Raw genomic sequence first — 23,379 nt, 5'->3', positions numbered from 1 at the left:
CTGGAGTTTACATGTACATGTACATGTACATCTAGTCTTCTACGTGTTCGTCCTTAACTGTTCGGGTTCTCTTAAGTGAACTCCCAATCCCTACGGCTTAATGTCCCATCCGAAGGAAAAAACAATTATGGTAGAGGATACCAACGACTGGGACTTGAACCTTCACCGAGGTCCTTAAAAGGACATGTTGCCTTGGATCAGGCGAGTTGGTTATATATAAAGTCTTGATCTATATTATGGGTAGAAAGATGTTTTAAAAGTTGGATATAACGATCCACACAAATATGCCTCGAAATTGAATGGTTTTCCTTTTACTTTGCTAACTAACACGGTCGGCCATTTTATGTAGGACAAAATTTGACCCCACAAATTGGCGTGCAGTGTTAGGTTTTTTTTTTTTTTTTTGGGGGGGGGCGTGGCCTGACCTTGATAATCTTCCTCCTCCTGTCTGTCATTGATGTTCAGAGTCAGTTCCTTCAGTCTCTTCTTCTCAGCGAGTGCCAACTTAAGACAATAGGACAAGTTACACAAGAAGACATCTCATTAGAATTGTATTGAGTTCATTGACGATATATTTTAAATTGTCCACTTAGAGTCATACTTTGGTAATGACCTCGTAAAGTACTTTGGAGTAATTTCTATCTAAAACCCTCTATATAAACATAGTTATGAAAATAAGCAAGTTTTAATTACTTTATTTATTTGGTTAATAAAAACAATAATAATAATAATAATAATAATAATAATAATAATAATAATAATAATATTAATAATAATAATAATAATAATAATAATAAAACACTTTATACTGGGCCTGGTACATACAAATGATCAAAAGCGCATAGCATATTTTAAAATGGACATAATGGAAGAAAAGATACAAGAAACAAGACTGGTCACCAGGCTAGTGCCCAAACCACAGTACGAGGATAAGTTTGTACTCCAACTGGGAACTAACTTATTACATAGGCCTATCCCTGCTTAGCATCTGCTTAGCATCTGCAATTTTTTGATAAAAAATCTAAACTAACTAGCAAGAAAACCATAAAAGTATACTTTTGAAAATAGTTATTTGCACTGGCAAAAAAACAGTTATTCAATAAAAGTTACAATACGCAAAATATGACTCTGAAAGAGAAAAACAGAAATACAGATAAATTACAAAATCACAAAACAAACTGTTAATGGCCTCTAGTTCGACCCTAGCAGAGTCTTTATCAAAGGTTTAATGACAGGAGCAGTCAAGTGGAAATAGAGAAAAATAGAAGAGATTTGGAAGCTCATAGAAGGAGACATGTGGGGGGGGGGCGAGGAGCTAGTTTTAAAAAGGGGATAGGTTTAGATTAGCTATTAAGATAACATTTATTGTCCACATTTTAATAAAATATGGAAATTTAGATTTCATAAAATGCATCAGCTGAGTTGTAAGTAAATTTACAACAAATGTGTTTAAAAAGGAGGGAAAAGCACAATGAAATAACAACAAAGATTTTACTATGGTTTGAAACAAAAAGATATACAACAAGAAATTCTTAAATTGCACAAGGAAGTAAGATTCAGCCTCCTTAAAAGTTAGCATGGTAATATTACAACAAATATAACAACTGAAAGCAAAAGACAAAATCTTGATATTTATAATAATAACAACATAAATAGACTAACATAGATATACATGTTGAGCACATATTTACCAAATGTACTCAAGGCACTTGAACAAACATAAACATTTAAAGACAGGATTTTCAATTTGTTAAACTATGAGAACAAATTATGCAGCACCTTATAAGAGCTTACAAGGTGATGTGGTGCACTTAGCAGACACTGCCAGAAACACCGGGGCAAACCCCTTCTCTCAGCGACAAGTGTAACTGGGTTCTTTTACATGCATGACATGAAACACAGGACCAACGACTACGTCACATCCGAAGGACAAAGCAGTATTGGTAAAGTGTCTTGCTAAAGACAAAAGTATCAAGATCGGGACTCCAACCCACACTCTGCTGATCAGAAAGACCAGGGTCAAATTTCATAGAGCTGTTTAAGCACAACAAAGTTGTGTTAACTGAATAAGGTTACCAGCCAAACTACCATGAAACATGTAGAATGTTTGACTGGTACCCTGTTCATTTCTGCTTAACACACAACTGTTAAGCTAATTTCAGCTTACGCAGTTCTATTAGATGGGGTCCAGAGCTTTAGTCCAGTGCTCTTAACCGCTCGGCAAAGACACATGAAAAAGGAGCAGCCTTACCTGTTCTCTGTTTCTAAGATTAGCGGCAAGTTCTGAGGATTTGGGAACCTCAAACTCGTGGTAGTGTTGCTTGTTGCCGCGACGCATCATCAGCACAAAGTTAACGGACGTCGCCTGTTCTTCTTCCTCCTCTTCCTCTTGGGAGTCTGGGTGGAAGATGTCAAAGGTCGCCTTCTTAGGGCGTGGCCGGGCGTGGGCGGGAATAGCGATGTCTTGCTGGGGCACCTTGACGGCTTCCACTGTCCGTTGCTGGAATTAGAGAAGGGGGGAAATTAAACAAATTGGTGATTACAATAAAACTTAAATTATTAATTTATGTTCCTTCGTTTCATTTATGTAATTTCTTTTATTAGTTCTGGTTGAGAAGCCAAGGACTCTCAGACAAGTATCACTATAAAGAACCCATTAATATTTAATTATAATAATTCTACCTGAACACTGTCCGATAGCATCTTGTCAAACTCCGTGGTGAAATCTTCATCTTCATCGCACTTGATGAACTTAGGACCTCCGGTTAACATGGTCACCTGTAAGAAGAGACAAGTTATCCAATGGGCCGATTTCATAAATCTGTTAAGCAGAAAATACTGCTTCGCAATCTTTTGTTGACCAAAAAATGAGTGGGGCACCAATTACACCAGCTAACTTTGAACTCTGACCTAGGTCACAGAGATAATTCAGATCAATTACGCTTTTGGGGTAAAATTTCAGTTCTTGTATGATCTCATGCTCTGTGTCTCGAAGCATCAGAATGCATAATGTACAATAATGGGGAGTTTTATACTATTGACCACGAAGGGTTATCGTCGCACATTTTCAAAATCCGCCATTAACGGCTTGGGTTAAATGCAAAAAGTATGTAATAAATTGTACTATTTTGAGACATTTTGTCTAAGATTTCAAAGCATTTTTGTAAGTACATGTATATTATTTTCTACAGTTCAAAATGTTACATATAGAGGTAATTTTAAAGCAATATTTTATTCTCAAACAAAATTTAATATGCCTTTGCAGATACATTTAAAAATATTAAGATGTGTGATTTTTACTTTACAAACTTATATCATGTTATATTACGAACTACAATTCCTTAAAAAAATGGGTAAATTTTTTTTTTTTTAAATTGGACCCGTTGTCTAGGTCTTAAACCACTGTGTACTGGTGTTTTTATTGCATTACTCGTAAATTAGCGCCAAATGAAAAGCTTACGCGCCGTGCCTATGTTTAAACACTTTTACCCATGTATATATATATATCAACCATGTAAACACCCCCATGTGACATGCTCTCCACCAGTAGGAGTAGCGAAACTGTCTTGGGGATTTATGAATAATGATTATGACGAGAGTGATTCTGATCTATTCTATCTACTCACCGTATCATCATCCTCAGTCTCACCAGCAGAATCTAAAGCCATGTGATCATCAATGTCCAATCCCTGCAAGTAGAGACACATCAAACACAACAACCCATTACAACAACATTTAACAATAATGAGAATAAACAAGTTACGTTAAGAAAAATACCAAACAATTTAAGATAAACAGATAATAAGAAGCATAGGAAAATTACAAACGTCCGATAATACTGACATAAAGTGTGATAGTCATAATATAGAATAAGTTGTTTAGGTAAGAACAAAGACAAATTGACTGACGACCTCCAGATTAACGTGCCAGTGCTCTACAAACTGAGCTATCTAGCCCTATGCTGGCGGTCTACCTATTTTGTCAATATCTTTCTTTGGGGGGGGGGGGTTGCCAGTCAGAAGCCATATAACCATTAGTAATTCCTGGCACTTCTGTGCCACAACTTCGTTCGTAGAACGTCTGGTTCGCTATTGCGCTCGTTACTGGTTTTGCGCATGCGCGATCATATCCCATGGAATTCCGTATCCGCCAGAGGGCAGTATAGAACCATTAGCTGCCGTGTGGCAAGGGATCACACCCAAGTTTACCAGGATTCGAACCCTCACCCTGATGATTCAGCCACCAGAACTCGAGTTCTATGCACTTGACGACTTGAAGCAAGTTGGAGTGTGCACAATGGTGCACTTGAACCCAGGCTGGTCGACCATTGGTGGACTACTGTGGTTGACCATTTGGAACCAGCCATGGTTTTTTTCACTGGTCCCAACAGCATGTTCCATTCTAACATGTGTAAAGTGCAGAGGGGAACCAGTGGCACTATAGCGAAAAGGCGGAAGGTTGACTAGACTTCCAAATGAGTCGATCAAGTAAGTGCGACACTGTGCATGTTCGCATGTTCGTTGCTGGTCAGTAGTCAACCACAGGTTGACTGAATGTGCCCACTCGAACTTGCTTCTGGCCACGACACGCCACAAGTATACAAATAAATTATACAAATTCAGTTTATAAATATTTCATTTGTGTGATTTGCAAGCTTACCTCTTCGTCTCCGGTGTTCTGACTCTGCCCTTGACTCTGACTGTTGTTGGTGTGTCCCTCTCCGGTATGTTGCATTCCCCTGCGACTCACGCCGTCTGCTTCTGAGTCAGAATCTGAGATCTCTTCATCTTCATTGATGCTGGTGAAATCCACGGCCGGCTCTGAAATCAGAAAACAATTCTTCATTTTTAAAAAAATGTGACCTCTTGGCACTGACCTATGACCAGACCTGTGAGTGGGTCACGAAAAAAAAAGCAGAAAACCATTGTCCTGATTTTGGGCTATCGGGAAACTTGTCTGGTTTTGGGCCAGCACTACGAACATTAAAAGGCTTTTAAAGTGCATCGTAGACAAAATGTAAATGGAACGTAAGGCTTAATGTCCCATCCGAAGGACAAAGCAATCATGGTAAAGTATCTTGCTCAAGGACACAAGTGACTTGTCCAGGACAAAAACCCACACTCTGCTGATCAGAAACACCAGAACTCGAGTCCGATGCTTTTAACTGACCGGCCACAAACAAAAAGATGAAGTACAATACATGGGGAGACTTTTGAGACACTGGCGGCGGCAGACATAACGTTTTTTTTTTCAGCTATGAGAGTGTGCGCACATGCTCAGTATTCTGGACACGCGCAGAACTGTGAAAAAGGACCATCTCCATTGCCCTCGCAGGTACCCATTTATACCCCACGGTGAAGATAAGCAAGTATAGTAAAGTATCTTGCTCAAGGACACAAGTGTCATGACCGGGGTTTGAAACCACGCTCCGCTCTTAACATCTCGACTACGACACCCTGAGTGCTTGGCCATGCTCGGCCGTGCTTGGACAGTCTTCTTCAACAAACTCTAGATATACACATCTTGATAGAGCAACCTGAGTGCTTGGCCATGCTCGGCCGTGCTTGGACAGTCTTCTTCAACAAACTCTAGATATACACATCTTGATAGAGCCACCTACCTGTTGGATTGGTGGTTTTATTCTCATCACCTTCAGTTATCATCCCAAGAGAATGTGATCCCTGCTGCTGGCCGTTAACTGAAGCTAGTGCCATCGGCAACACAGCTCCTGTTTTTGGGGTCAACAATAGCCTCAAATTAATTCAAATGTCCATAATTTGGGGTTGAGCAAAGACAAATTTACTACAGCGGGACATTAATCTGTGACTAATGTAGGATTGAAACTTTGCATGGTAGGAGTACATAACTAATATGTATAATAATATTGAAGCCTTACAATGTATATAGCACTCGTATTTACCAAAAAAGGTACTCAAGGCACTGAGTATATACAAACTTTCAGAAAAAATATATTATTGCAGTGATGGATTCTGAGACCCAATTATGTAGCACCTTATAAGGGTTTACAAGGTCCTACATTCAGCAGCCACAGCCAGGAACACCGGGGCAAACTCCTTCTCTTTTCGGTAAGTGCACTGGGTTCTTTTACATGTGTAACACAACACATGGGACCGACGGCTTTACGTCCCATCCGAAGGACAAAGCAATGGCTAAGTGTCTTGCTTAAGGACACAAATGTCACAGCTGGGGATTTGAACCCACACTCTGCTGATCAGAAACACCAGAGTTTGAATTCGGTGCTCTTAACCACTCGGCCACATTTCCGCATCATCATGCATTAAAGTATAGGACGTCCTTAGCAACACCCTTAACAACAGCAGCCATAGCCAAAACCGCCAATTTTGGTTTAGCCTAAGTCTCTATAAGCCTGTCGCAAGATCTTAAGTATGGTATCCTGACTTGACTATGGACAGTTTACCTAGTTTTTGGACTTGTTCTTTCTCCAGCTCAGTCACAGCCTCACTGGCCTCGTCCAGTGTGGAGTAGATGAGCAGTTTAGGTCTCAACGTCTCCAGGGTGTCTGCCAAGGCGTTGTCTACATCCAGAGGGAACGGGAGCTGTGGGTTCCAGATTGGGAGGCTGCGCTTGTACATGATGTATTGCTAGAAACAGAGGAAAATAATCAAATAGAATAATCTACAGTTGAGTGTAGGTTCTTTACAAACTTAAGTAAATAGTTCAACTTGAAAATTACTGTCTTTCCAAACTGAAAGATAGCATGAAGTGCAACAAAACATAGCGGAAAATATGTTATCTGTCAGTTTATAATAACATTTTCCAGCTAAGAAAAATTACTTTAGTACCACAATTTATTATTAGCTGAGCAAACTGACGCTATACTCGATAATGTTGCCTATCTATTTTGTACAACAATCATACAATGTGACCAACCGTCGTATACGAAATAAGATAGACTAACTAGTTTTGTTACAATTGAGAAATCCAACTCATTGAAACTGTGTTACATAACCAATGGGGGAAATAGTTTAAGTCAGAGAAAAGACTCTAAAGTGTAGATTCGTGAATACAATGTACTCGCCCACGAATCTACACTGTCGCGTCCATTCTCCTTAACATAATAGTGGCTTGTTAGTGCAGCCCCCCAAAAATGTGGAAAACTACAACAAGCTTATTTTAACATTTTCCTATTGATCTCGTGAAACAAACAGAAGCTAGCCATCTATTGGGCCCTTACAGCGTCTATTGTAACCCACCTGAAAGTACACCAGAAAGCAGTCCAGTTTCTTCTTGCTTGTACCCCTATCGAAGAACTGTCCGCAAGTATCCAGGAGGGTACAGACCAGCCGGAGGCGGAACAGATGCTCAGGAGGATCCAGGGGATTGTAAGCTCCTGAGATGGATAACAGAAATTCTAAATCTGAGGTCTCAAAATCAAAATTTGTGGAAAATGACTTCTTTCTCGAAAACTACTCCACTTCAGAGGGAGCCGTTTCTCACAATGTTTTATACTACCAACCTCTCCCCATTGCTCATTACCAAGTAAGGTTTTATGCTAATAATTAATTTGAGTAATTACCAATAGTGACCACTGCCTTTTAAAGCCATTGGACACTTTCGGTAAACAATGTTGTCCAAAGGTGCACACTTCGTGTATCACAACTTATATATATAAACAATTAAAAAACTGTGAAAATCTAGGCTCAATCGGTCATCGGAGTCGGGAGAAAATAACGGGAAAACTTGCCCTCTCATGACACATAAATAAATCCATAATTCTCGATATTGAGAATTGATAATTGTATTAGTGTTTTCTCAAAAAGTAAAGCATTTCATGGAATAATATTTCAAGGGGAGTCTTTGACCATTACCTTTTGTAAACCCTGTAAGTTATTTGTAAATCTGTTAACTTTTTTTCTCTTTCTGTTCTGGAAGTGTCCAATGGCTTTAAAAGAGAGTTTCTGGTGTAAATTCTATGAGCAATAATTCCTTACCATCTAAAGAGATTCCAAAGCGAATCACTGAGTACAAGGTCTTGAAGATAACCGCCGACTCTACCATACGATAGTTGTACAGCTCACCGAGGAACTTCACCATGGAAACACGACGCTGGTTGTACTTAGCATGGTTAATCTGTAACAGGAAATTTTGTTCAGAGAGTTTTTACCATTTTCGCATAATCTACAAATATTTGCTACAAGCTTGTCAAAGAAAGTTTGCTGAGGGCGTTTGAAAAAACATAAATTACATGTAAGTCATAAAATATATGAAGGCAAAAGAACATGCCTTCCTGAAAGTTAAAGGCACAGGTTGCCTTGGATCGGGCGAGTTTATCTATAAAAAGCGTTTAAAATCATTTGTTAGAAGGTAATATGGCCTGCTATTTTGTGGAGTCAAATTTTCGACTCTAGAAAATGGCCGACCGTGTTTGCAAAGTATAAGGAAAACTGTGCAATTTCGAGGCTATTTGAGTGGATCATAACATTCTACTTTTAAAACACCTTTCTAACAATGTGCATTTTATAAAAAACAGTTACAAACGCTTTCCATAGAAAACTCGCCCGATCCAAGGCAATGTGTGTCTCTAACTTGGTGTATTCAATTTGTGCCATTGCTGAGCTACACGTAATTGGTACGATATATAATTCCATAAGAAAATCTTATAAGCTCCTGACAGCAGTCTTTTAAGTCCTAAAAATATAAACTTAGAAAAGTCACCCTGCGAGGCAAATACTGTAAGTACTATATGACAATTTAAAATAACAGATGTTACATTTGCATCGTTAAAAATTTTGTTTGAAAATCCACAGTACAGTGATATCTATGAGAGCTTATAAAGATTAAAAGTCAGTACCCACCTCCATGCCGATTCTGACATCTTCCAAGACAGCATCTACAACCTGTATACCCACATCGTCATGATAGGGTACCAGACCGGCCAGTAAGCTAGCAACACAGTGGACATTATTGAACTTTACGTTCCAGACACTGCTTAGACACTTAGTGATGTACATCTTAATCTGAACGGAAAAACAAAATAATAATATTAGAATAAAAACCTAGGCACATGGGGCTATATAATGATGAAATATAATGAAATATTATACGAAAATAATATTCAGCACAGAAAATCAGCAAGTCATCAGACACACAATTTTACGTAGCAAGTGTCACGACCGGGATTCGAACCCACACTCTGCTGATCAAACACCAGAGTCTGAATCCGGTGCTCCCAACCGCTCGGCCATGACATGCCATTGGAAATAGGGGCTTTGTTTATAATGACAAAAGCAGGCTAGCAATGGACTCAATGTAAGCAGATTCGAAGAGATGAGTCTTGAGCTTGCTTATGAAGAACTGAAAGGAGTAAATAGATCTGAAAATAGATGAATAGCAGAAGCATAACTGGTTTATTACAATTTGATACACAAAGGTGAAATAGTCAAATAGCAGAAATATCAGCGATTCATTTCAATTTGTTATTCATAAATTTTCTTGCACATAGTACAAACAAGTCAAGTAGATAAATAGTGGAATTATCAAGGATAATACACACAAGTTAAGTTGGTAAATAGCAGAATGATCAGTGATTCATTGCCGTTTGTAATGCACACAATACACACAAGTTAAATTACAGAAATATCAATGATTTGCAATTTGTTATGCACAGAATACACACGTGTTAAACAAAATTGTAGACATATTAACGAATCATTGCAACTTAAAAAACAGTAGTTAAATAGCAGAAATATCAATGATATACAATTTGTTATGCACATTATACGAACAAGTTAAATAGTTAAATAGCAAAAATTTCATTGATATACAATTTGTTATGCAGATACACTGTAGAACACACAAGTCAAATAGATGAATAGCAGAAATATCAACAATATACAATTTGAAATGCACACAATAAACACAAGTAAAATAGATCAATAGCAGAAATGATGAAATACAATGCACATGTTACATGCAAGTAAAATGGATAAATAGCAAGGTATCATATACAGTAGAACTCTTCTATATCTTATTTCCACCATGCAAAGTTTTAAATCCTACTTAGCAAGGTATCAACAATTCATTATAATTTGTAATGCACATACATGTAATACACACAAAGTGAAATAAAATCTAGAGGTAGTTCTGAGATCAGAATTTGATTTGCTTTTTTATTTACCTCCACGTTGTTCCAGTCCATCTTGCGCAGTTGTTTCAGGACCTTCTCCGTGGTTGTCTTAGACAGATCACGATAGATGAGCTTACGAACGTACTCATGTAGGATCGGTCGCTCTTTCATCACTGCCTGATCATTGTGTCATTCAAAAACGAAAAAAGAAAAGTTAAAAAGGACAGAAAAGTGGAGTAATACTCTTTTCTGTTACGTTATATTTCTAATTCATAAATACCTCAGACAGTTTCGCTATTCCTATTGGTGAAGAGCGCGTCACGTGGGTGTGACACGCGAGCTTGCACCTGTGCTTATAAGACAGTTTCTTCATACCTATTGGTCAAGAGCAACGGCTGAAACAGTTGTGCCACATCACGCGATACGCGCGACGCGCACAGCATTCCCTTATGAGGAGTTGTTTACCCGAGGGCGGCGGAGGGCTTTACCATTTCATAGCTGGAGGGGTGTTGTGTTGAAAGAAATCATTGAACAATTATAGTTTTTGCATTTATATTACTTTTTGACCAAAAAGTGTTGATGTTTATGACCGAAAAGATATTTATGAATGGGAATCAAAATGTGTTTAATCGGTTTTCAACTAGTGGTTTAAACCCGCCGAGGCCTGGTTCTTATAATTTACCTCGACTTCGTCTCGGTAAAATTATCAAGAACCAGGCCTCGTTGGGATTAAACCACTAGTTGAAAACCTCTTCACCACACATTGATTCCCTTATTGATCCACTGTGCTACATGTATGAAAAACGATTATTGATCACCAGCGATGCAATCAAGGAATAATCATGGTTATCTGTGTAAATGCAGTAATTTCACATGCCTGTACTTTCATGAATTTGATCTGTTTCATCTGGTCAAATGATGAGCTATAAATATAAGTAACAACTTAAACTTAAAGGCAGTGGACACTATTGGTAATTACTCAAAATAATTATTAGCAAGAAAACCTTACTTGGTAACGAGCAATGGAGAGCTGTTGATAGTTTCAAACATTGTGGGAAACGGCTCCCTCTATAGTAACATAGCTTTTGAGAAAGAGGTCTCGAAATCAAGCATCTGAAAGCACACAACTTCGTGTGACAAGGGTGTTTTTTTCTTCCATTATTATCTTGCAACTTTGACGACCAAATTTGACGAGTTCAAATTTTCACAGGTTGTTTTTTTATGCATATGTTGAGATACACCAAGTGAGAAGACTGATCTTTGACAGTTACCAAAAGTGTCCAGTGTCTTTAAGTATGTTAAACAACTGGTTTTTGTTCTCAATCTTAAAGGCACTAGACACTATTGGTAATTGTCAAAGACAAGCCTTCACAGTTGGTGTATCTCAACGTATGCATCAAATAACAAACCTGTGAAAATTTGAGCTCAATCGGGCTTTGAACTTGCGAGATAATATTGAAAGAAAAAACACCCTTGTCACACAAAGTTGTGTGCGTTTAGATGGTTGATTTCGAGACCTCAAGTTCTGAATCTGAGGTCTCGAAATCAACTTCGTGGAAAATTACTTCTTTCTCGAAAACTATGGCACTTCAGAGGGTGCCGTTTCTCACAATGTTTTATACCACCAACCTCTCCCCATTATTCGTCACAAAGAAAGGTTTTATGCTAATAATTATTTTGAGTAATTACCAATAGTGTCCACTGCCTTTAATAGGTTAGACGTGGAACTGTGGGGGGGGGTGGGGGATTACACTTACTTGTTTTACTTCAGGAGGGTTACAATAGAAGAATGTATTCTCAACCATTGTGCTGTGTCGCTCAATCAGATGTAGCTTGTTCCTCTTCCGCATCATCAATTCCTGAAAGAGAAACCAAAATATCTTGAATTCCACGTTCTCCATCCATAAAGAGCTTAGTATACAAATATTAAGTGGCTCAGAGTGGAATGGGAGAAATATTATCGCAAGGTAAAATTTTGACTGTTCCATTTCACGAGGCGAAGCTGAGTGACATGGAACAGTCAAAATTTTACCAAGCGATAATATTCCTTCCATTCCACAAATTAAAGCCACTCACTTAAAATCAATTAAAGCCACTCATTTGTTTTATATAACTGCCATATAAATCCTTGGCATTTGATGTATTTTAAAAGTATAACATTATGAAAAATCACACAAACTACTGTTTCGGAACAAATTGTATTTGATTTCAACCAAAAACCATATAGCGCCGCGTAGCGGCAACAATGCACAAATTTAATAGCAATCGGATCACAACCTTTTGCACAGGTGCTCCTTTGTTTTAGCAGCGGCGCTGTACTGCTCAAAAACATTGGGAACAAGGATGATCCTAATCGTTGAATGGGAAATGCTATTCCCCATGGGCGAATAGGTCTTTTTGATCGCCGGTGCGGATGGAAAGTAAGTTCCACCAATCAAATGACAAGGATCTGTATGTCAGTTATATAAAACAAACTATTTCAGTACCACAACAGTATAGAGGGATACTTTATTAACAGTAGGCTTTGCTCTAATCAGCTTTTCCGATAAGGAGTTAGAGGTGCAACTATTGGAACTAGACTGTTAATTTAGAGACAGAGGCTTGAAGATACACACGAGAAATAGATAAATACGACAAACTCCACCACAGATGACACAATAAAGCCCAGTTCATACTTCCTGCGAATGTGCTGCGAATTTTGAAGTCACAACTTCGCAACGAACAATTCGGAAGAGTTGCCCTGTGTTCAACTCTTCCGAAACAATCGCAGCAAAAACAGAGCTGTGACGTCAAACTGGCTTAGCACAAAGCAATGTACCTAGCTTAATGGTGAAGGATCAAGAGAATACAAATACCTAGGCAAAACAGTAAAAAAAAATGGATAAAAACACACAGGAGAAAGTTTCAAAAAGGATAGAGACTGAATGGAGTTGCTTTGGACGCTAAGAACATACTAATACAAAAGAGTACGCGATCAGTGTGTGCTGCCATCAATGAGTGGATCAAACACAGGACTAGTTAAAAAATATCTCAAAACATGCCCTAATGGAGCAAAGCTTTTTCGGAAAAAATTTCCCGCCAAGATTGTAATGAGGTCGAGTTTGATACATACCAATAGAGCCTTGGTGAGAAGGTGCGAGTCTTGTGATCTGTAGAGGAAACGACCGCAGCTGTCTAGCAGGTTACACACCATGTCAATGTTATGGTGACGGAAATCCTGAAGAAGTATCTACAACAATAAACAACAACACCATCCATCAATATCAATTTCTGTCAAATCGATCAATTTAAAACTTCAAAAATGAACCACAAGGGAAACTGGATGGAGAAATTTTAAATAATTTTCTGTTTAACATAGTCTTTTAAAACATCCATCAAGTTATATCTTGAAACTTCTCCATATTCTTGTTTCCATTTGCCCAAATAAAGAAGTATCAAGTAATCAACCACATTTTGGACTAGTCGGCACTCAGGAATTCCAGCGCCATAGTTTCTCGCTCTTCTTGGCTGATTTATGTCTTATCGATCAACTTCAACTTTCAGTAATGAACAACAAGGGAAACTGACAGGAGAAATTTTAAAGAATTTTCGTTTGAACAAAGACAAAATTACTAGAGTGGGATTTTAAACTGCTACCTCCGGACTAATGTGTTGGCGCTTTACCAACTTAGCTGGCTGGCTCAAATAGTCTCCCTACTTCTCCAGTATCTTTGTTTTAGGGTGCCAGTCAGAAGCCATGCAACCTGTAACTGCCGTTTAGCTATTGTACCTTCTGTAGTTTTATAAAGTTTTTGCCTTGTTTTATAAATTTCTTCTGTTTTAGCTTTGTTTTGCTTTTTTTTTTTTTTAATGTTTAGTGTTTTTTGCCTTTTTAATGTACAGCGCCATTGAGCAATTTTTGGGATATATGGCGCTTTATAAATGCTGTTATTATATATAATATAGGGATCACACCCAAGTTTACGATACAACCTGGGAAGCAACAGCAAAAGGATCACCTTAAGGGGATGTGACTTTCTATTTTAAATATCAAGTAATAAAACCACAAGGGAAACTAACTAGGTCAAATTCAACTAATTTTGGGTTGAACACAGACAAAAATTACCAAAGCGGGCTCTGAACCAACGACCTCCAGATTCACACACCAGTGCTCTACCAACTGAGCTATCTAGCCCTATTTTGGCAGTCCCTATATTTTGTTAATATCTTTGTTGGAGAGGGGGGAGGGCAATCATAAGCCATTCAGAAGGTGGTTATAGGTTGAATGGCTTCTGAATGGTAACCAGAATAAAGACATTGACAAGAAAAATGCTCAGCATATTTCAAAAAAATGAGTGCGGCAACAGTTGCAAAAGTGTTAACTGATTGCTGGTAGGCTGTTTCTGCTAAGCAAAGTTTTTGTTGGTGCTTCACGAGTGTTTGTGCTTACAGGCTTTATGAAATTTGCCCTTGTTGACTTTTAGTCATACGAGAGGTGGATTCCAGGTACCAGACTTACCTTAACACACTGCAATGTATCAGACTTAGAACACATCTTGAATTTAGTCAGCTCCCCTGTTCAAAATATTAAACACACATCATTGTTACACACAGAGGTTCATAGAATGGTAAATATTCCCCCCAAATTACGACCATAACAATTTACTTGGTGAGAAGCACTGCAGATATTGATAGGATAAACTATTTTGAGAAAGTTTTTTTCTAAAATGTAATATGGTTTAGATATTTGTTCATCCACAAACATTTCAATCTGAAAAATCACGCATGAAGTGTCGTGACCGAGCGGTTAATTAAGAGTACCCAATTCAAACTCTGGTGTTTCTGATCAGCAGAGTGTGGGTTCGAATCCCCATCCGTGACACTTGTGTCCTTAAGCAAGACACTTAACCATTGCTTCGTCCTTCGCATGGGACGTGAAGCCGTTGGTCCCATGTGTTGTGTAGCGCATGTAAAAGAACCCAGTGCAGGCACTTATCGAAAAGAGAAGGGGTTCTCCCTGGTTTTCCTGGCTGTGGCTGCTGTTTGCGCCGTAGCACCTAGTAAACCATTACATGGGGTCGATTTCACAAAGAGTTAGGACTAGTCCTAAACTAGTCCCAACTTAGGACTAGTCCTAGGAGATATACAAATTGCATGGATAGACCTAAGTTAGGAAGAGTAACTGGTCCTAACTCGAGATAAGACTAGTCCTAACTCTTTGTAAAATCCACCCATGGTGTGCTAAGGATTAGGTCTAATAATTTCAAAATCTTCGTCCCACTCACCTTGAATTAAAAATAATTGGCGCTTTGTATCCTTTGGAAAAGGCGTGTTACAAGTACGTTTATTATTATTTTTATAAATCATTTCACTGACTTCTGAGGGCTGGTGTCCAGTCAAGAATGCTGTGACCAGAGATCTGCTCTCAGCTAAAACGTGGACGAGTTAAAATTTTTTTGGGGTTGAACAAAGAATTGACTAGAGTGGGATTCGAACCAACGACCTCCAGATTAACGTGCCGGCGCTCTACCAACTGAGCTATCTAGCCCTATATTGGCGGTGTCCCTATTTTGTCAATATCTTTGTTCGGGGGTGCCAGTCAGAAGCCATACAACCGTTAACTGCCGTGTAGCCAGGGATCACACCCAAATTACGATACAACCTGGGAAGCGACAGCCAGGGGATCACCTTAAGGGGATGCGACTTTTTGTTTCAGATATCAATATAAACCACAAGGGAAACTGACTGGGTAAATTTTTGAAATGATTTTGGGGTTGAACAAAGAATTGACTAGAGTCGTTGGTTCGAATCCCACTCTAGTCAATTCTTTGTTCAACCCCAAAATCATTTCAAAAATTTACCCAGTCAGTTTCCCTTGTGGTTTATATTGAATTAAAATCTTCACGTAAAAATACCGTGACAGTCTTTTGCTGGTCCTCTATGAGGAGTATTTTTACACATAAAACAACAAAAATCTAAACAAATTAATAATATGGAGTATTTCTTACCGATAAATCGGACCGTTTTGATTTTGGTCTCGATCATCATCTGGTCTTTCTTTCTCACCTTGTGGGGGAAACAAAAAATAAAAGCACATAATTCAAATATTTAATTTCTGTTAAAGGTGTTATACACAATTTGTAATGGAAAAAAAACCCACTCTGCTTAAAGGCACTGGACGCTATTGGTCATTACTCAAAATAATCGTAGCATAAAAACTTACTCAGAAACGAGCAATGGAGAGCTGTTGATAGTAAAAAATATAAGAAGTAATTTATCACTAAAATATTTTAATTGAATTACAGTCTTGAGTTCAAGCATCTGATAGCAAACAGCTTGTGCGGCAAGGGTGTTTTTTCTTCCATTATTCTCTAGCAACTTCGACAACCAGCCAATATTTTCACAGATTTGTTATTTGATGCATATGTTGAGATACACCAAGTGAGAAGACTGGTGTCCAGTTACCAAAGGTGTCCAGTGCCTTTAAAACAATCAAACGGTTAATAAAACAAAGGCATACTTAGCCTACAAACACAAATACCTTAGGTATTTATTTGTAGTTCTAGTTTTAGTTGTTATTTATTTGTTCACTGTATAAAAGACATTGCTACAAATACATTGCGGAAAAAAAAGGGAAAAAAAGAAGGACAAAAAAACGGGAAAAAAACCCAACAAGCTTTCTGACGATGAATGAGTGAGACTTACGTGCCACCTGAAGTCAGCTTTGAGTTTTTCGACAAGTTCCGTGCCGATGTCTGGCATACATGGATACAGTGTGGCAACCAGACGAGAGTAGAAGGACAGAAGATCCAATCTAAATCATTATTAAAGACAATCAAATCAAAATTATCAATGTCAGCTAGAAAGAAAATAGAATTAGCCAAAAGGGTGTCTGGTATAAATAACCAAAAAAAGTCTAAATGACCACACAACAAACATAAATAGGTGAATCAGTCTCCTGACAATGACTAGAGCAAGCTTGTCGAAACGTTGAGACCAATCTAAAGAACTGAATCTACGGTAGTGCAGTTAATTACGATCCTATAAGCTAAAGAAGTTGTCCCAGCCAATTTTCTATGCCTTCCACTCGGGTAGTAGATGAAAAGCAGGACAGTTCTTTTCAGAACTGAAAAGTCGTCGGAACATCCAATAAATCTACTCCGCGGTAGTAGCATAAAGCAAGACAGTTCTCTAAGAACAAACTCTACCTGGGAAGTAGATACACACATGGTGCCACCGCAAACCAAATATATTTGAGGTAACTAGAAAATTTACTGTAGCATACAAACAAAATAAGAAATCTAAATATTTGGTAAATTTACCTGGTTCTTGGGACATTGAATAATGCCTTGATCAGTTTACGTCTGTTGATCTTGGTGTTCAAATCCATACAGAACTCAACTGCTGCCTGTTGTTAACATCAATATATCAGGTATTAGACACACATGTATGTAATTTGATGATGTACTTCAAAAATACATGTCCAAATATTTATAGAAACCAAAGTCTATAAAGGCAGTTGACACTATTGGTAACTACTCAAATTAATTATTAGCATAAAACCTTACTTGGTAACGAGTAATGGGGAGAGGTTGATAGTATAAAACATTGTGAGAAACAGCTCCCTCTAAAGTGACGTAGTTTTCGAGAAAGAAGTAATTTTCCACGAATTTGATTTTGATAACTCAGATTTAGAATTTGAGGTCTCGAAATCAAGCATCTGAAAGCACAAAACTTCGTGTGACCATGGTGCGGTAAGGGTGTTTTTTTCTTTCATGAATATCTTACAACTTTGCCGAACGATTTTTATTTTACGCATAATGTTAAGATAGACCAACTGTGAAGACCAGTCTTTGACAATTACCAATAGTATCCAGTGTCTTTAAGGTAGGGTCATAGACTGGGACTTATCATCATCATTATCATACATTTATTTCATTGCTGTCCTTACATTTCACTTTTCAAAGCAACGTTTGTTAACGTATTAGGTTCAAGTTTTATGTAATACAAAGTAATTCGTAGTAAATGAAGATAAGTGCGTTTTGATAATTCACAATCATTTTAATTTGATCAGTAATACACATAGTTATAAATAAGCAGCACGTCAATTAGGTTTAGGTGAAGCCGAGGCTTTTGTGCCTTAACCTATTGATAGACAAACAACAGTAGATACTACAGAAGACAAAAAAACGTGTACAATACGACAGACTAGACAAACAAAACACAAACAAAACACAAACAAAACACATGAGAAAGGCTAATGCAGGAAGGTGAGTTTGTTGAACACTATACGCATCAAGAAGTTTTTTTTTGACTCACCTTGTCAATGAAGTCTCTATTAACACACTGCGGCAGCCGCTGTAGGAAGGTATCCAGGAGAATCTTTTTGCTCATGTTGGTCGTTTTATCATGCTCCTCCTCCTCTTCCTCCGTATCTATGGCAACGAGATGTAATCATCAGATGTAACTTTTCATCTTAAAAGGCAAGTCTTAAGTACATTTTAGTGGCCGAGCAGGCTTGAATCCTTAATTCTGATTGGTCGATACTTTTCATCTTAAAAGGCAAGTCTTAAGTACATTTTAGTGGCCGAGCAGGCTTGAATCCTTAATTCTGATTGGTCGATACACAGCAAACAAGGAGTGTGACATAAATTTATACTGCATGTCCCATATCACACCCTGCGCATTGTGTGTTCTAACTCTCCGTACTGCGCCTCTATAAGCCTTTGCGCAAAACGTAGGCCTACAGCTTATATAAGAAGTAAATGTAAACTCAAAAGTGGCGCGTTTGCGTGAAATGCTGATTGTCAAGTAAGTTGCTTGAGGTTTGAAGATAAATATGCTATCATATAGCACTCTTGGAAATACGAAAAAAATATAACGCGTCTGCGTGCCATATCCAACTCAGCCTCATTGGATATTGTACTAATGTGATCGTAGTACTGCTTTTTCAGAATTTTTTAAATTTCGTAGTGTGTGGTTTTAACTATTGGCTGGTCCATTTTGTGGTTTATATTTTTAGAAATCTTTTATGCTCTTTGTTTTTTTCCACCATTTTTGTTTAGCTATTTTAGTTTGTACAGCGCCTTGGGATCCAGTCATAAAAGGCGCTTTATAAGCTTTATTTATAATTATTATTAGTAGTACGCAGAAGCGTTTGGCCTCGTTGGATATGGTACGTAGAAGCGCTATAATTTTCTGTATTCCACTCGCGCTTGTGGGATAACTTATATTATTATTGCCATAACAATGTAACTAACCATCTAGATCAGGTTCTGAAGTTGACTCAACCTCTTCTACGATTATTTCATCTTCTGTGGTGACTTCTTGCTCCTCGTTGGGCGCCATCTCAGCTGCTTCCGCTTCTTCCGTTGTTACGACCTCAGTATCATCCGTTTGCTCAAGAGCTACGATATCTGTAAACAAGTTTATTATGTAGATGTTAAATTTGCATCGGGGATAAAGCATATTAATTTTGTTTTTAACCGATATGTGTAAGCACTGTATACTCAGTACTTACCCACGAACGTTGCAATTCTAGAGCAGTGTTTTACCAACTAGACTACCGAGATTGCCCGATGGCTAGAGGCAGTTCGAATCCTATATTTAGCAGCAGGCACCCAACAATATATTAGATGTTTAATTTACATCAGGATAAAGAATATTAATTTTGGTTTACCCATATACACCCATGTGTAATAGCACTGGTTACTCAGTACTTTCCCGAGTTCTGAGAACAAAAATCAAAGGCATATTACTCGGGTGGGATTCGAACCCACAACCCTTGCAATTCTAGAGCAGTGTCTTACCAGCTAGACAGCCAATATTGCCCGGTAGTTAGAGGCAGTTCAAATCCTATATTTATTAGATGTTAAATTTGCAGGGGGAATAAATCAATTTTTGTCTAGTTAACTGAATCCCAACCCGAGTAATATGCCTGTGATTTTTTTTTCTTCACAGAACTTGGGGTAAGTACTGAGTATACAGTGCTAACACACATTGGTTAAAATGTGTATAAAAACCAAAATTAATATTCTACAGAGAAGCCGTGGTACTTTACCAACAAAAAATGGCAATAAGCCTTTTTGAGATATGGCGGACACAATACTACAACGCTTTAAGGTTTGGGTAAATTTGTGTAGTATGGAGGAGAAGGGGATAGGGATTACCTTCTCCTAGTTGGGCTAACTCTTCTTGTTTCTCATCGGGGGATCCTTTCTTCTCGCTGTCCTTGAATAAAATCTACGAGAAGACAGAGAATCAACAAGTAAAACAAACAGCCATTATACAGTTGTTGCATGCTGCGATGTTTTGTACACCCGACGGGGCAGATGGCATCCGACGCAAAGCCAAGGGTGCTATATTTCTCCGAGGTTGTACAAAACCCATAGACTCCTATCATATAGTGTGCAGGCATGTATGCTTCATTTTCGAAAGGGCAAGGGCACCAAGAAATTGTTCTCTTTTATACAGGGCACACTATAAGGAAACTGTAAAATTTTACTGTAGCATTTCAAGAGCACCAAGGCAATGACCAGGGGGCATCGTGAAATATCAGGCTCGAGTGTGTAGCAACTGTTTGGTTTAATCTGTTTTCATCTTCCAAAATTTGAAGATGAGCGTTTAAGAGCACCGAATACAAAGTCTGGTGAAAAAATGCTAGTGAAAGAACACTTGAAAATACACCAGAAAGATACTGGTTCAAATCCCATGAAAAATTCTTATGGAAAAACACTTGGAACTACACCAGAATGATAATGGTACGACCCCGTGAATAAAATGCTTATGGAAAAAACACTTTGATCTACACCCACTGACATCCCTAAGTTGACATACCCCAGGCACCATCGTTCTCAGATCAATCAGATTCTCGTGGAATGTTCTTGTGTCTTCGTCCTCCCATAGAGACGTCTCGAAATCAAACTCCGCCTTGGAGTGGTCAGCAGTCATGAAATCTAGCGCCATCATTTCTCGCTCTTCTGGGCTGATTTCTGTCAAATCAATCAAATTCAAACTTCAGGTCAATTAACCACAAGGGAAACTGACTGCGGAAAATGACTAGAGCGAGATTTAAACCTGTTACCTCTGGATTAATGTGTCAGCGTTCTACCAACTGAGCTATCTAGCCATAATGGTGGTTGGTTCCCTATTTTGTCAACAATAAATTTCATTTATTTAAAAAAATGTTTTGTATACAAGTCGCCAGACACACAAGGCCTGAAGGCCACTTCAAGGTGTGGGCTAAAATCAACTAATTTTCGAGGGGCTGTTGTGACGGACTCCAGGGGCTGAAACAGCGTTACTCCCTTTACAGTCCATAGGTATGTAGGCATGGGTATCATCCACTAGGAGCCTGGGTGGCAGAGCAGAATGCACTACCTTCCCAACTTTACAAAAAAATCATGGTTAAATGTCTTGCTTGAGGACACAAGTGTCATGACCGGGACTCGAACCCACACTCTGCTGATCAGAAACACCAAAGCTTGAATCCAGTGCTCTTAACCGCTAGGCCATGACGCGCCACAATATTCATCTTTGTTTAGGGGTGCCAGTGGCCGGTCAGAAGTCATTCAACCTGTAACTGCTGAAGTAAGATTGATATATTGACAAAGTAGACTGACCGCTCACATTAGGGCTCGATAGCTCAGTTGGTAGAGCGCCAGCTGGTTAATCCGGAGGTTACAGGTTCAAATCCCTGTCTAGTCAAATTGGTTTGTTAAACCAAAAATAAAAACTTGATCACTAGCCCTCTATGTAGGTAATAAGTTGCAGGGTTGAAGACCTGATGACAACACACAAAAAGCCTGTGAGATGTGCTCAATCCTGGCCTAAAGTTTGAAGAGTAGATGATGGACTCAGATTAAGAAGCAGAGTTTTGGCCACGAGACAAAGGACCTCGCCTTCATCTCTCTTTTCTCACACAAACATGACCCTGTCGACTTTTATTTGGCTGGTTAAGACCCGACACCTCTCTTATATTCCCCTATTCAAAACAAAAGTGGATTGTATTAAATTGTCAGATGGTAGCAGGGTTAAATATCTTTGTTTTTGCAACATCTCAAACTGAATAAAACAATTTCTTACCTGCTTCAGGAAGATCTGGCATGACTTCATCAATTAAGTCCTGAAAAAGAGAAAATGACAAATGGTAACTTACAAAGTTAAATTAAAGCGCTCAGTATTTTGTCCTGCAAGGAATGTGGAGCTACGTATCGAAGTATGAGACCTATTCCTTTATAGCACCAAGTAATGGTTAACAAGGTGTTGTGTCGCAATATGCTGGCAATCAAACCAGGAACACCAGGGCGAACCCCATCTCTTTTCAATTAGTGCACCTGTAGAGTTCTTTAACGTGCGTTACACAACACACGGGACTAACTGCTTTACGTCCCATCCGAAGGATGAAGCATCATGGTTAAATGAATACATTGCCTTGGATCAGGCGAGTTGGTCTCAGAAATGGGTTTGAAACCGTTCGTTTTGAAATGCATATGGTTAGATTGATAATTTAAAAGTAGAATATTATGATCCACACAAACTTGCCTCAAAATTGCACAGTTTTCGTTTTCATCTCGAACGAACACGGTCGGCCATTTTGTGAAGTCAAAATTTTGACCAACAAAGACCAACTAGCCTGATCCAAGGCAATGTTTCCCTTTAAAAGCAGTGGACACTATTGGTAATTACTCATAATAATTATTATCATAAAACCTTTCTTGATTTAGGAGTAACGGGGAGAGGTTGATAGTATAAAACATTGTGAGAAACAGCTCCCTCTGAAGTGACGTAGGTTTTGAGAAAGAAGCAATTTTCCACGAATTTGATTTAGAGACCTCAGATTTAGAATTTGAGGTCTCAAAATCAAGCATCTGAAAGCACACAACTTCGTGTGACCATGTGTGACAAGGATGTTTTTTTCTTTCATTACTATCTCGCAACTACGACGACCGATTGAGGTAAAATTTTCACAGGTTTGTTATTTTATGCATATGTTGAGATACACCAACTGTGAAGACTAGTCTTTGCCAATTACCAATAGTGGCCAGTGTCTTTAAGTGTCTTGGTTGAGGACACAGGTGTCATGCCTGGGACTCAAACCCACACTCTGCTGATCAGAAACACCAGAGTTTGAATCCAGTGCTCTTTAACCTCCAGGCCATGACACACCACTTATAATTCCAACCAATCCTGTTTCTTACGGCATAGTGAGACGTGTTGACCAGGAGCTTCTGATACGAAGCTTGAATCTCATTGTAACGCTTCCTTCTCTCCTCGCTCAACTCTCCCTTAGT

At 38.6% G+C, this 23,379-nt stretch overlaps 1 protein-coding gene across 2 annotated transcripts in view; it reads right to left on the bottom strand.

Annotated features, from left to right (window-relative positions):
* The window catches only part of LOC117302118 (regulator of nonsense transcripts 2-like), a 51,846-nt gene that overhangs the window by 2,117 nt on the left and 26,350 nt on the right, over positions 1–23,379 (bottom strand). For both annotated transcript variants that reach the window (XM_033785929.1, XM_033785921.1), the window contains 23 exons: positions 23,287–23,379; positions 22,172–22,211; positions 20,924–21,078; positions 20,257–20,329; positions 19,348–19,503; positions 18,407–18,522; positions 17,410–17,495; positions 16,793–16,901; positions 16,096–16,153; positions 14,607–14,662; positions 13,221–13,337; positions 11,866–11,967; positions 10,160–10,285; positions 8,838–8,999; positions 7,974–8,112; positions 7,236–7,372; positions 6,440–6,623; positions 5,621–5,728; positions 4,660–4,820; positions 3,627–3,689; positions 2,683–2,778; positions 2,252–2,500; positions 426–504 (listed from right to left, as the gene is read on the bottom strand). In XM_033785929.1, the coding sequence (XP_033641820.1) occupies positions 426–504; positions 2,252–2,500; positions 2,683–2,778; positions 3,627–3,689; positions 4,660–4,820; positions 5,621–5,728; positions 6,440–6,623; positions 7,236–7,372; positions 7,974–8,112; positions 8,838–8,999; positions 10,160–10,285; positions 11,866–11,967; positions 13,221–13,337; positions 14,607–14,662; positions 16,096–16,153; positions 16,793–16,901; positions 17,410–17,495; positions 18,407–18,522; positions 19,348–19,503; positions 20,257–20,329; positions 20,924–21,078; positions 22,172–22,211; positions 23,287–23,379 (2,665 nt within the window). The remainder of the gene's footprint in view (positions 1–425; positions 505–2,251; positions 2,501–2,682; positions 2,779–3,626; positions 3,690–4,659; positions 4,821–5,620; positions 5,729–6,439; positions 6,624–7,235; positions 7,373–7,973; positions 8,113–8,837; positions 9,000–10,159; positions 10,286–11,865; positions 11,968–13,220; positions 13,338–14,606; positions 14,663–16,095; positions 16,154–16,792; positions 16,902–17,409; positions 17,496–18,406; positions 18,523–19,347; positions 19,504–20,256; positions 20,330–20,923; positions 21,079–22,171; positions 22,212–23,286) is intronic.

Source organism: Asterias rubens, chromosome 2 (assembly GCF_902459465.1).
Source record: "Asterias rubens chromosome 2, eAstRub1.3, whole genome shotgun sequence".
Classification (NCBI taxonomy): domain Eukaryota; kingdom Metazoa; phylum Echinodermata; class Asteroidea; order Forcipulatida; family Asteriidae; genus Asterias; species Asterias rubens.
Note: the sequence above shows the minus strand (reverse complement) of the source record. Positions and strands in the feature narration are given on the sequence as shown.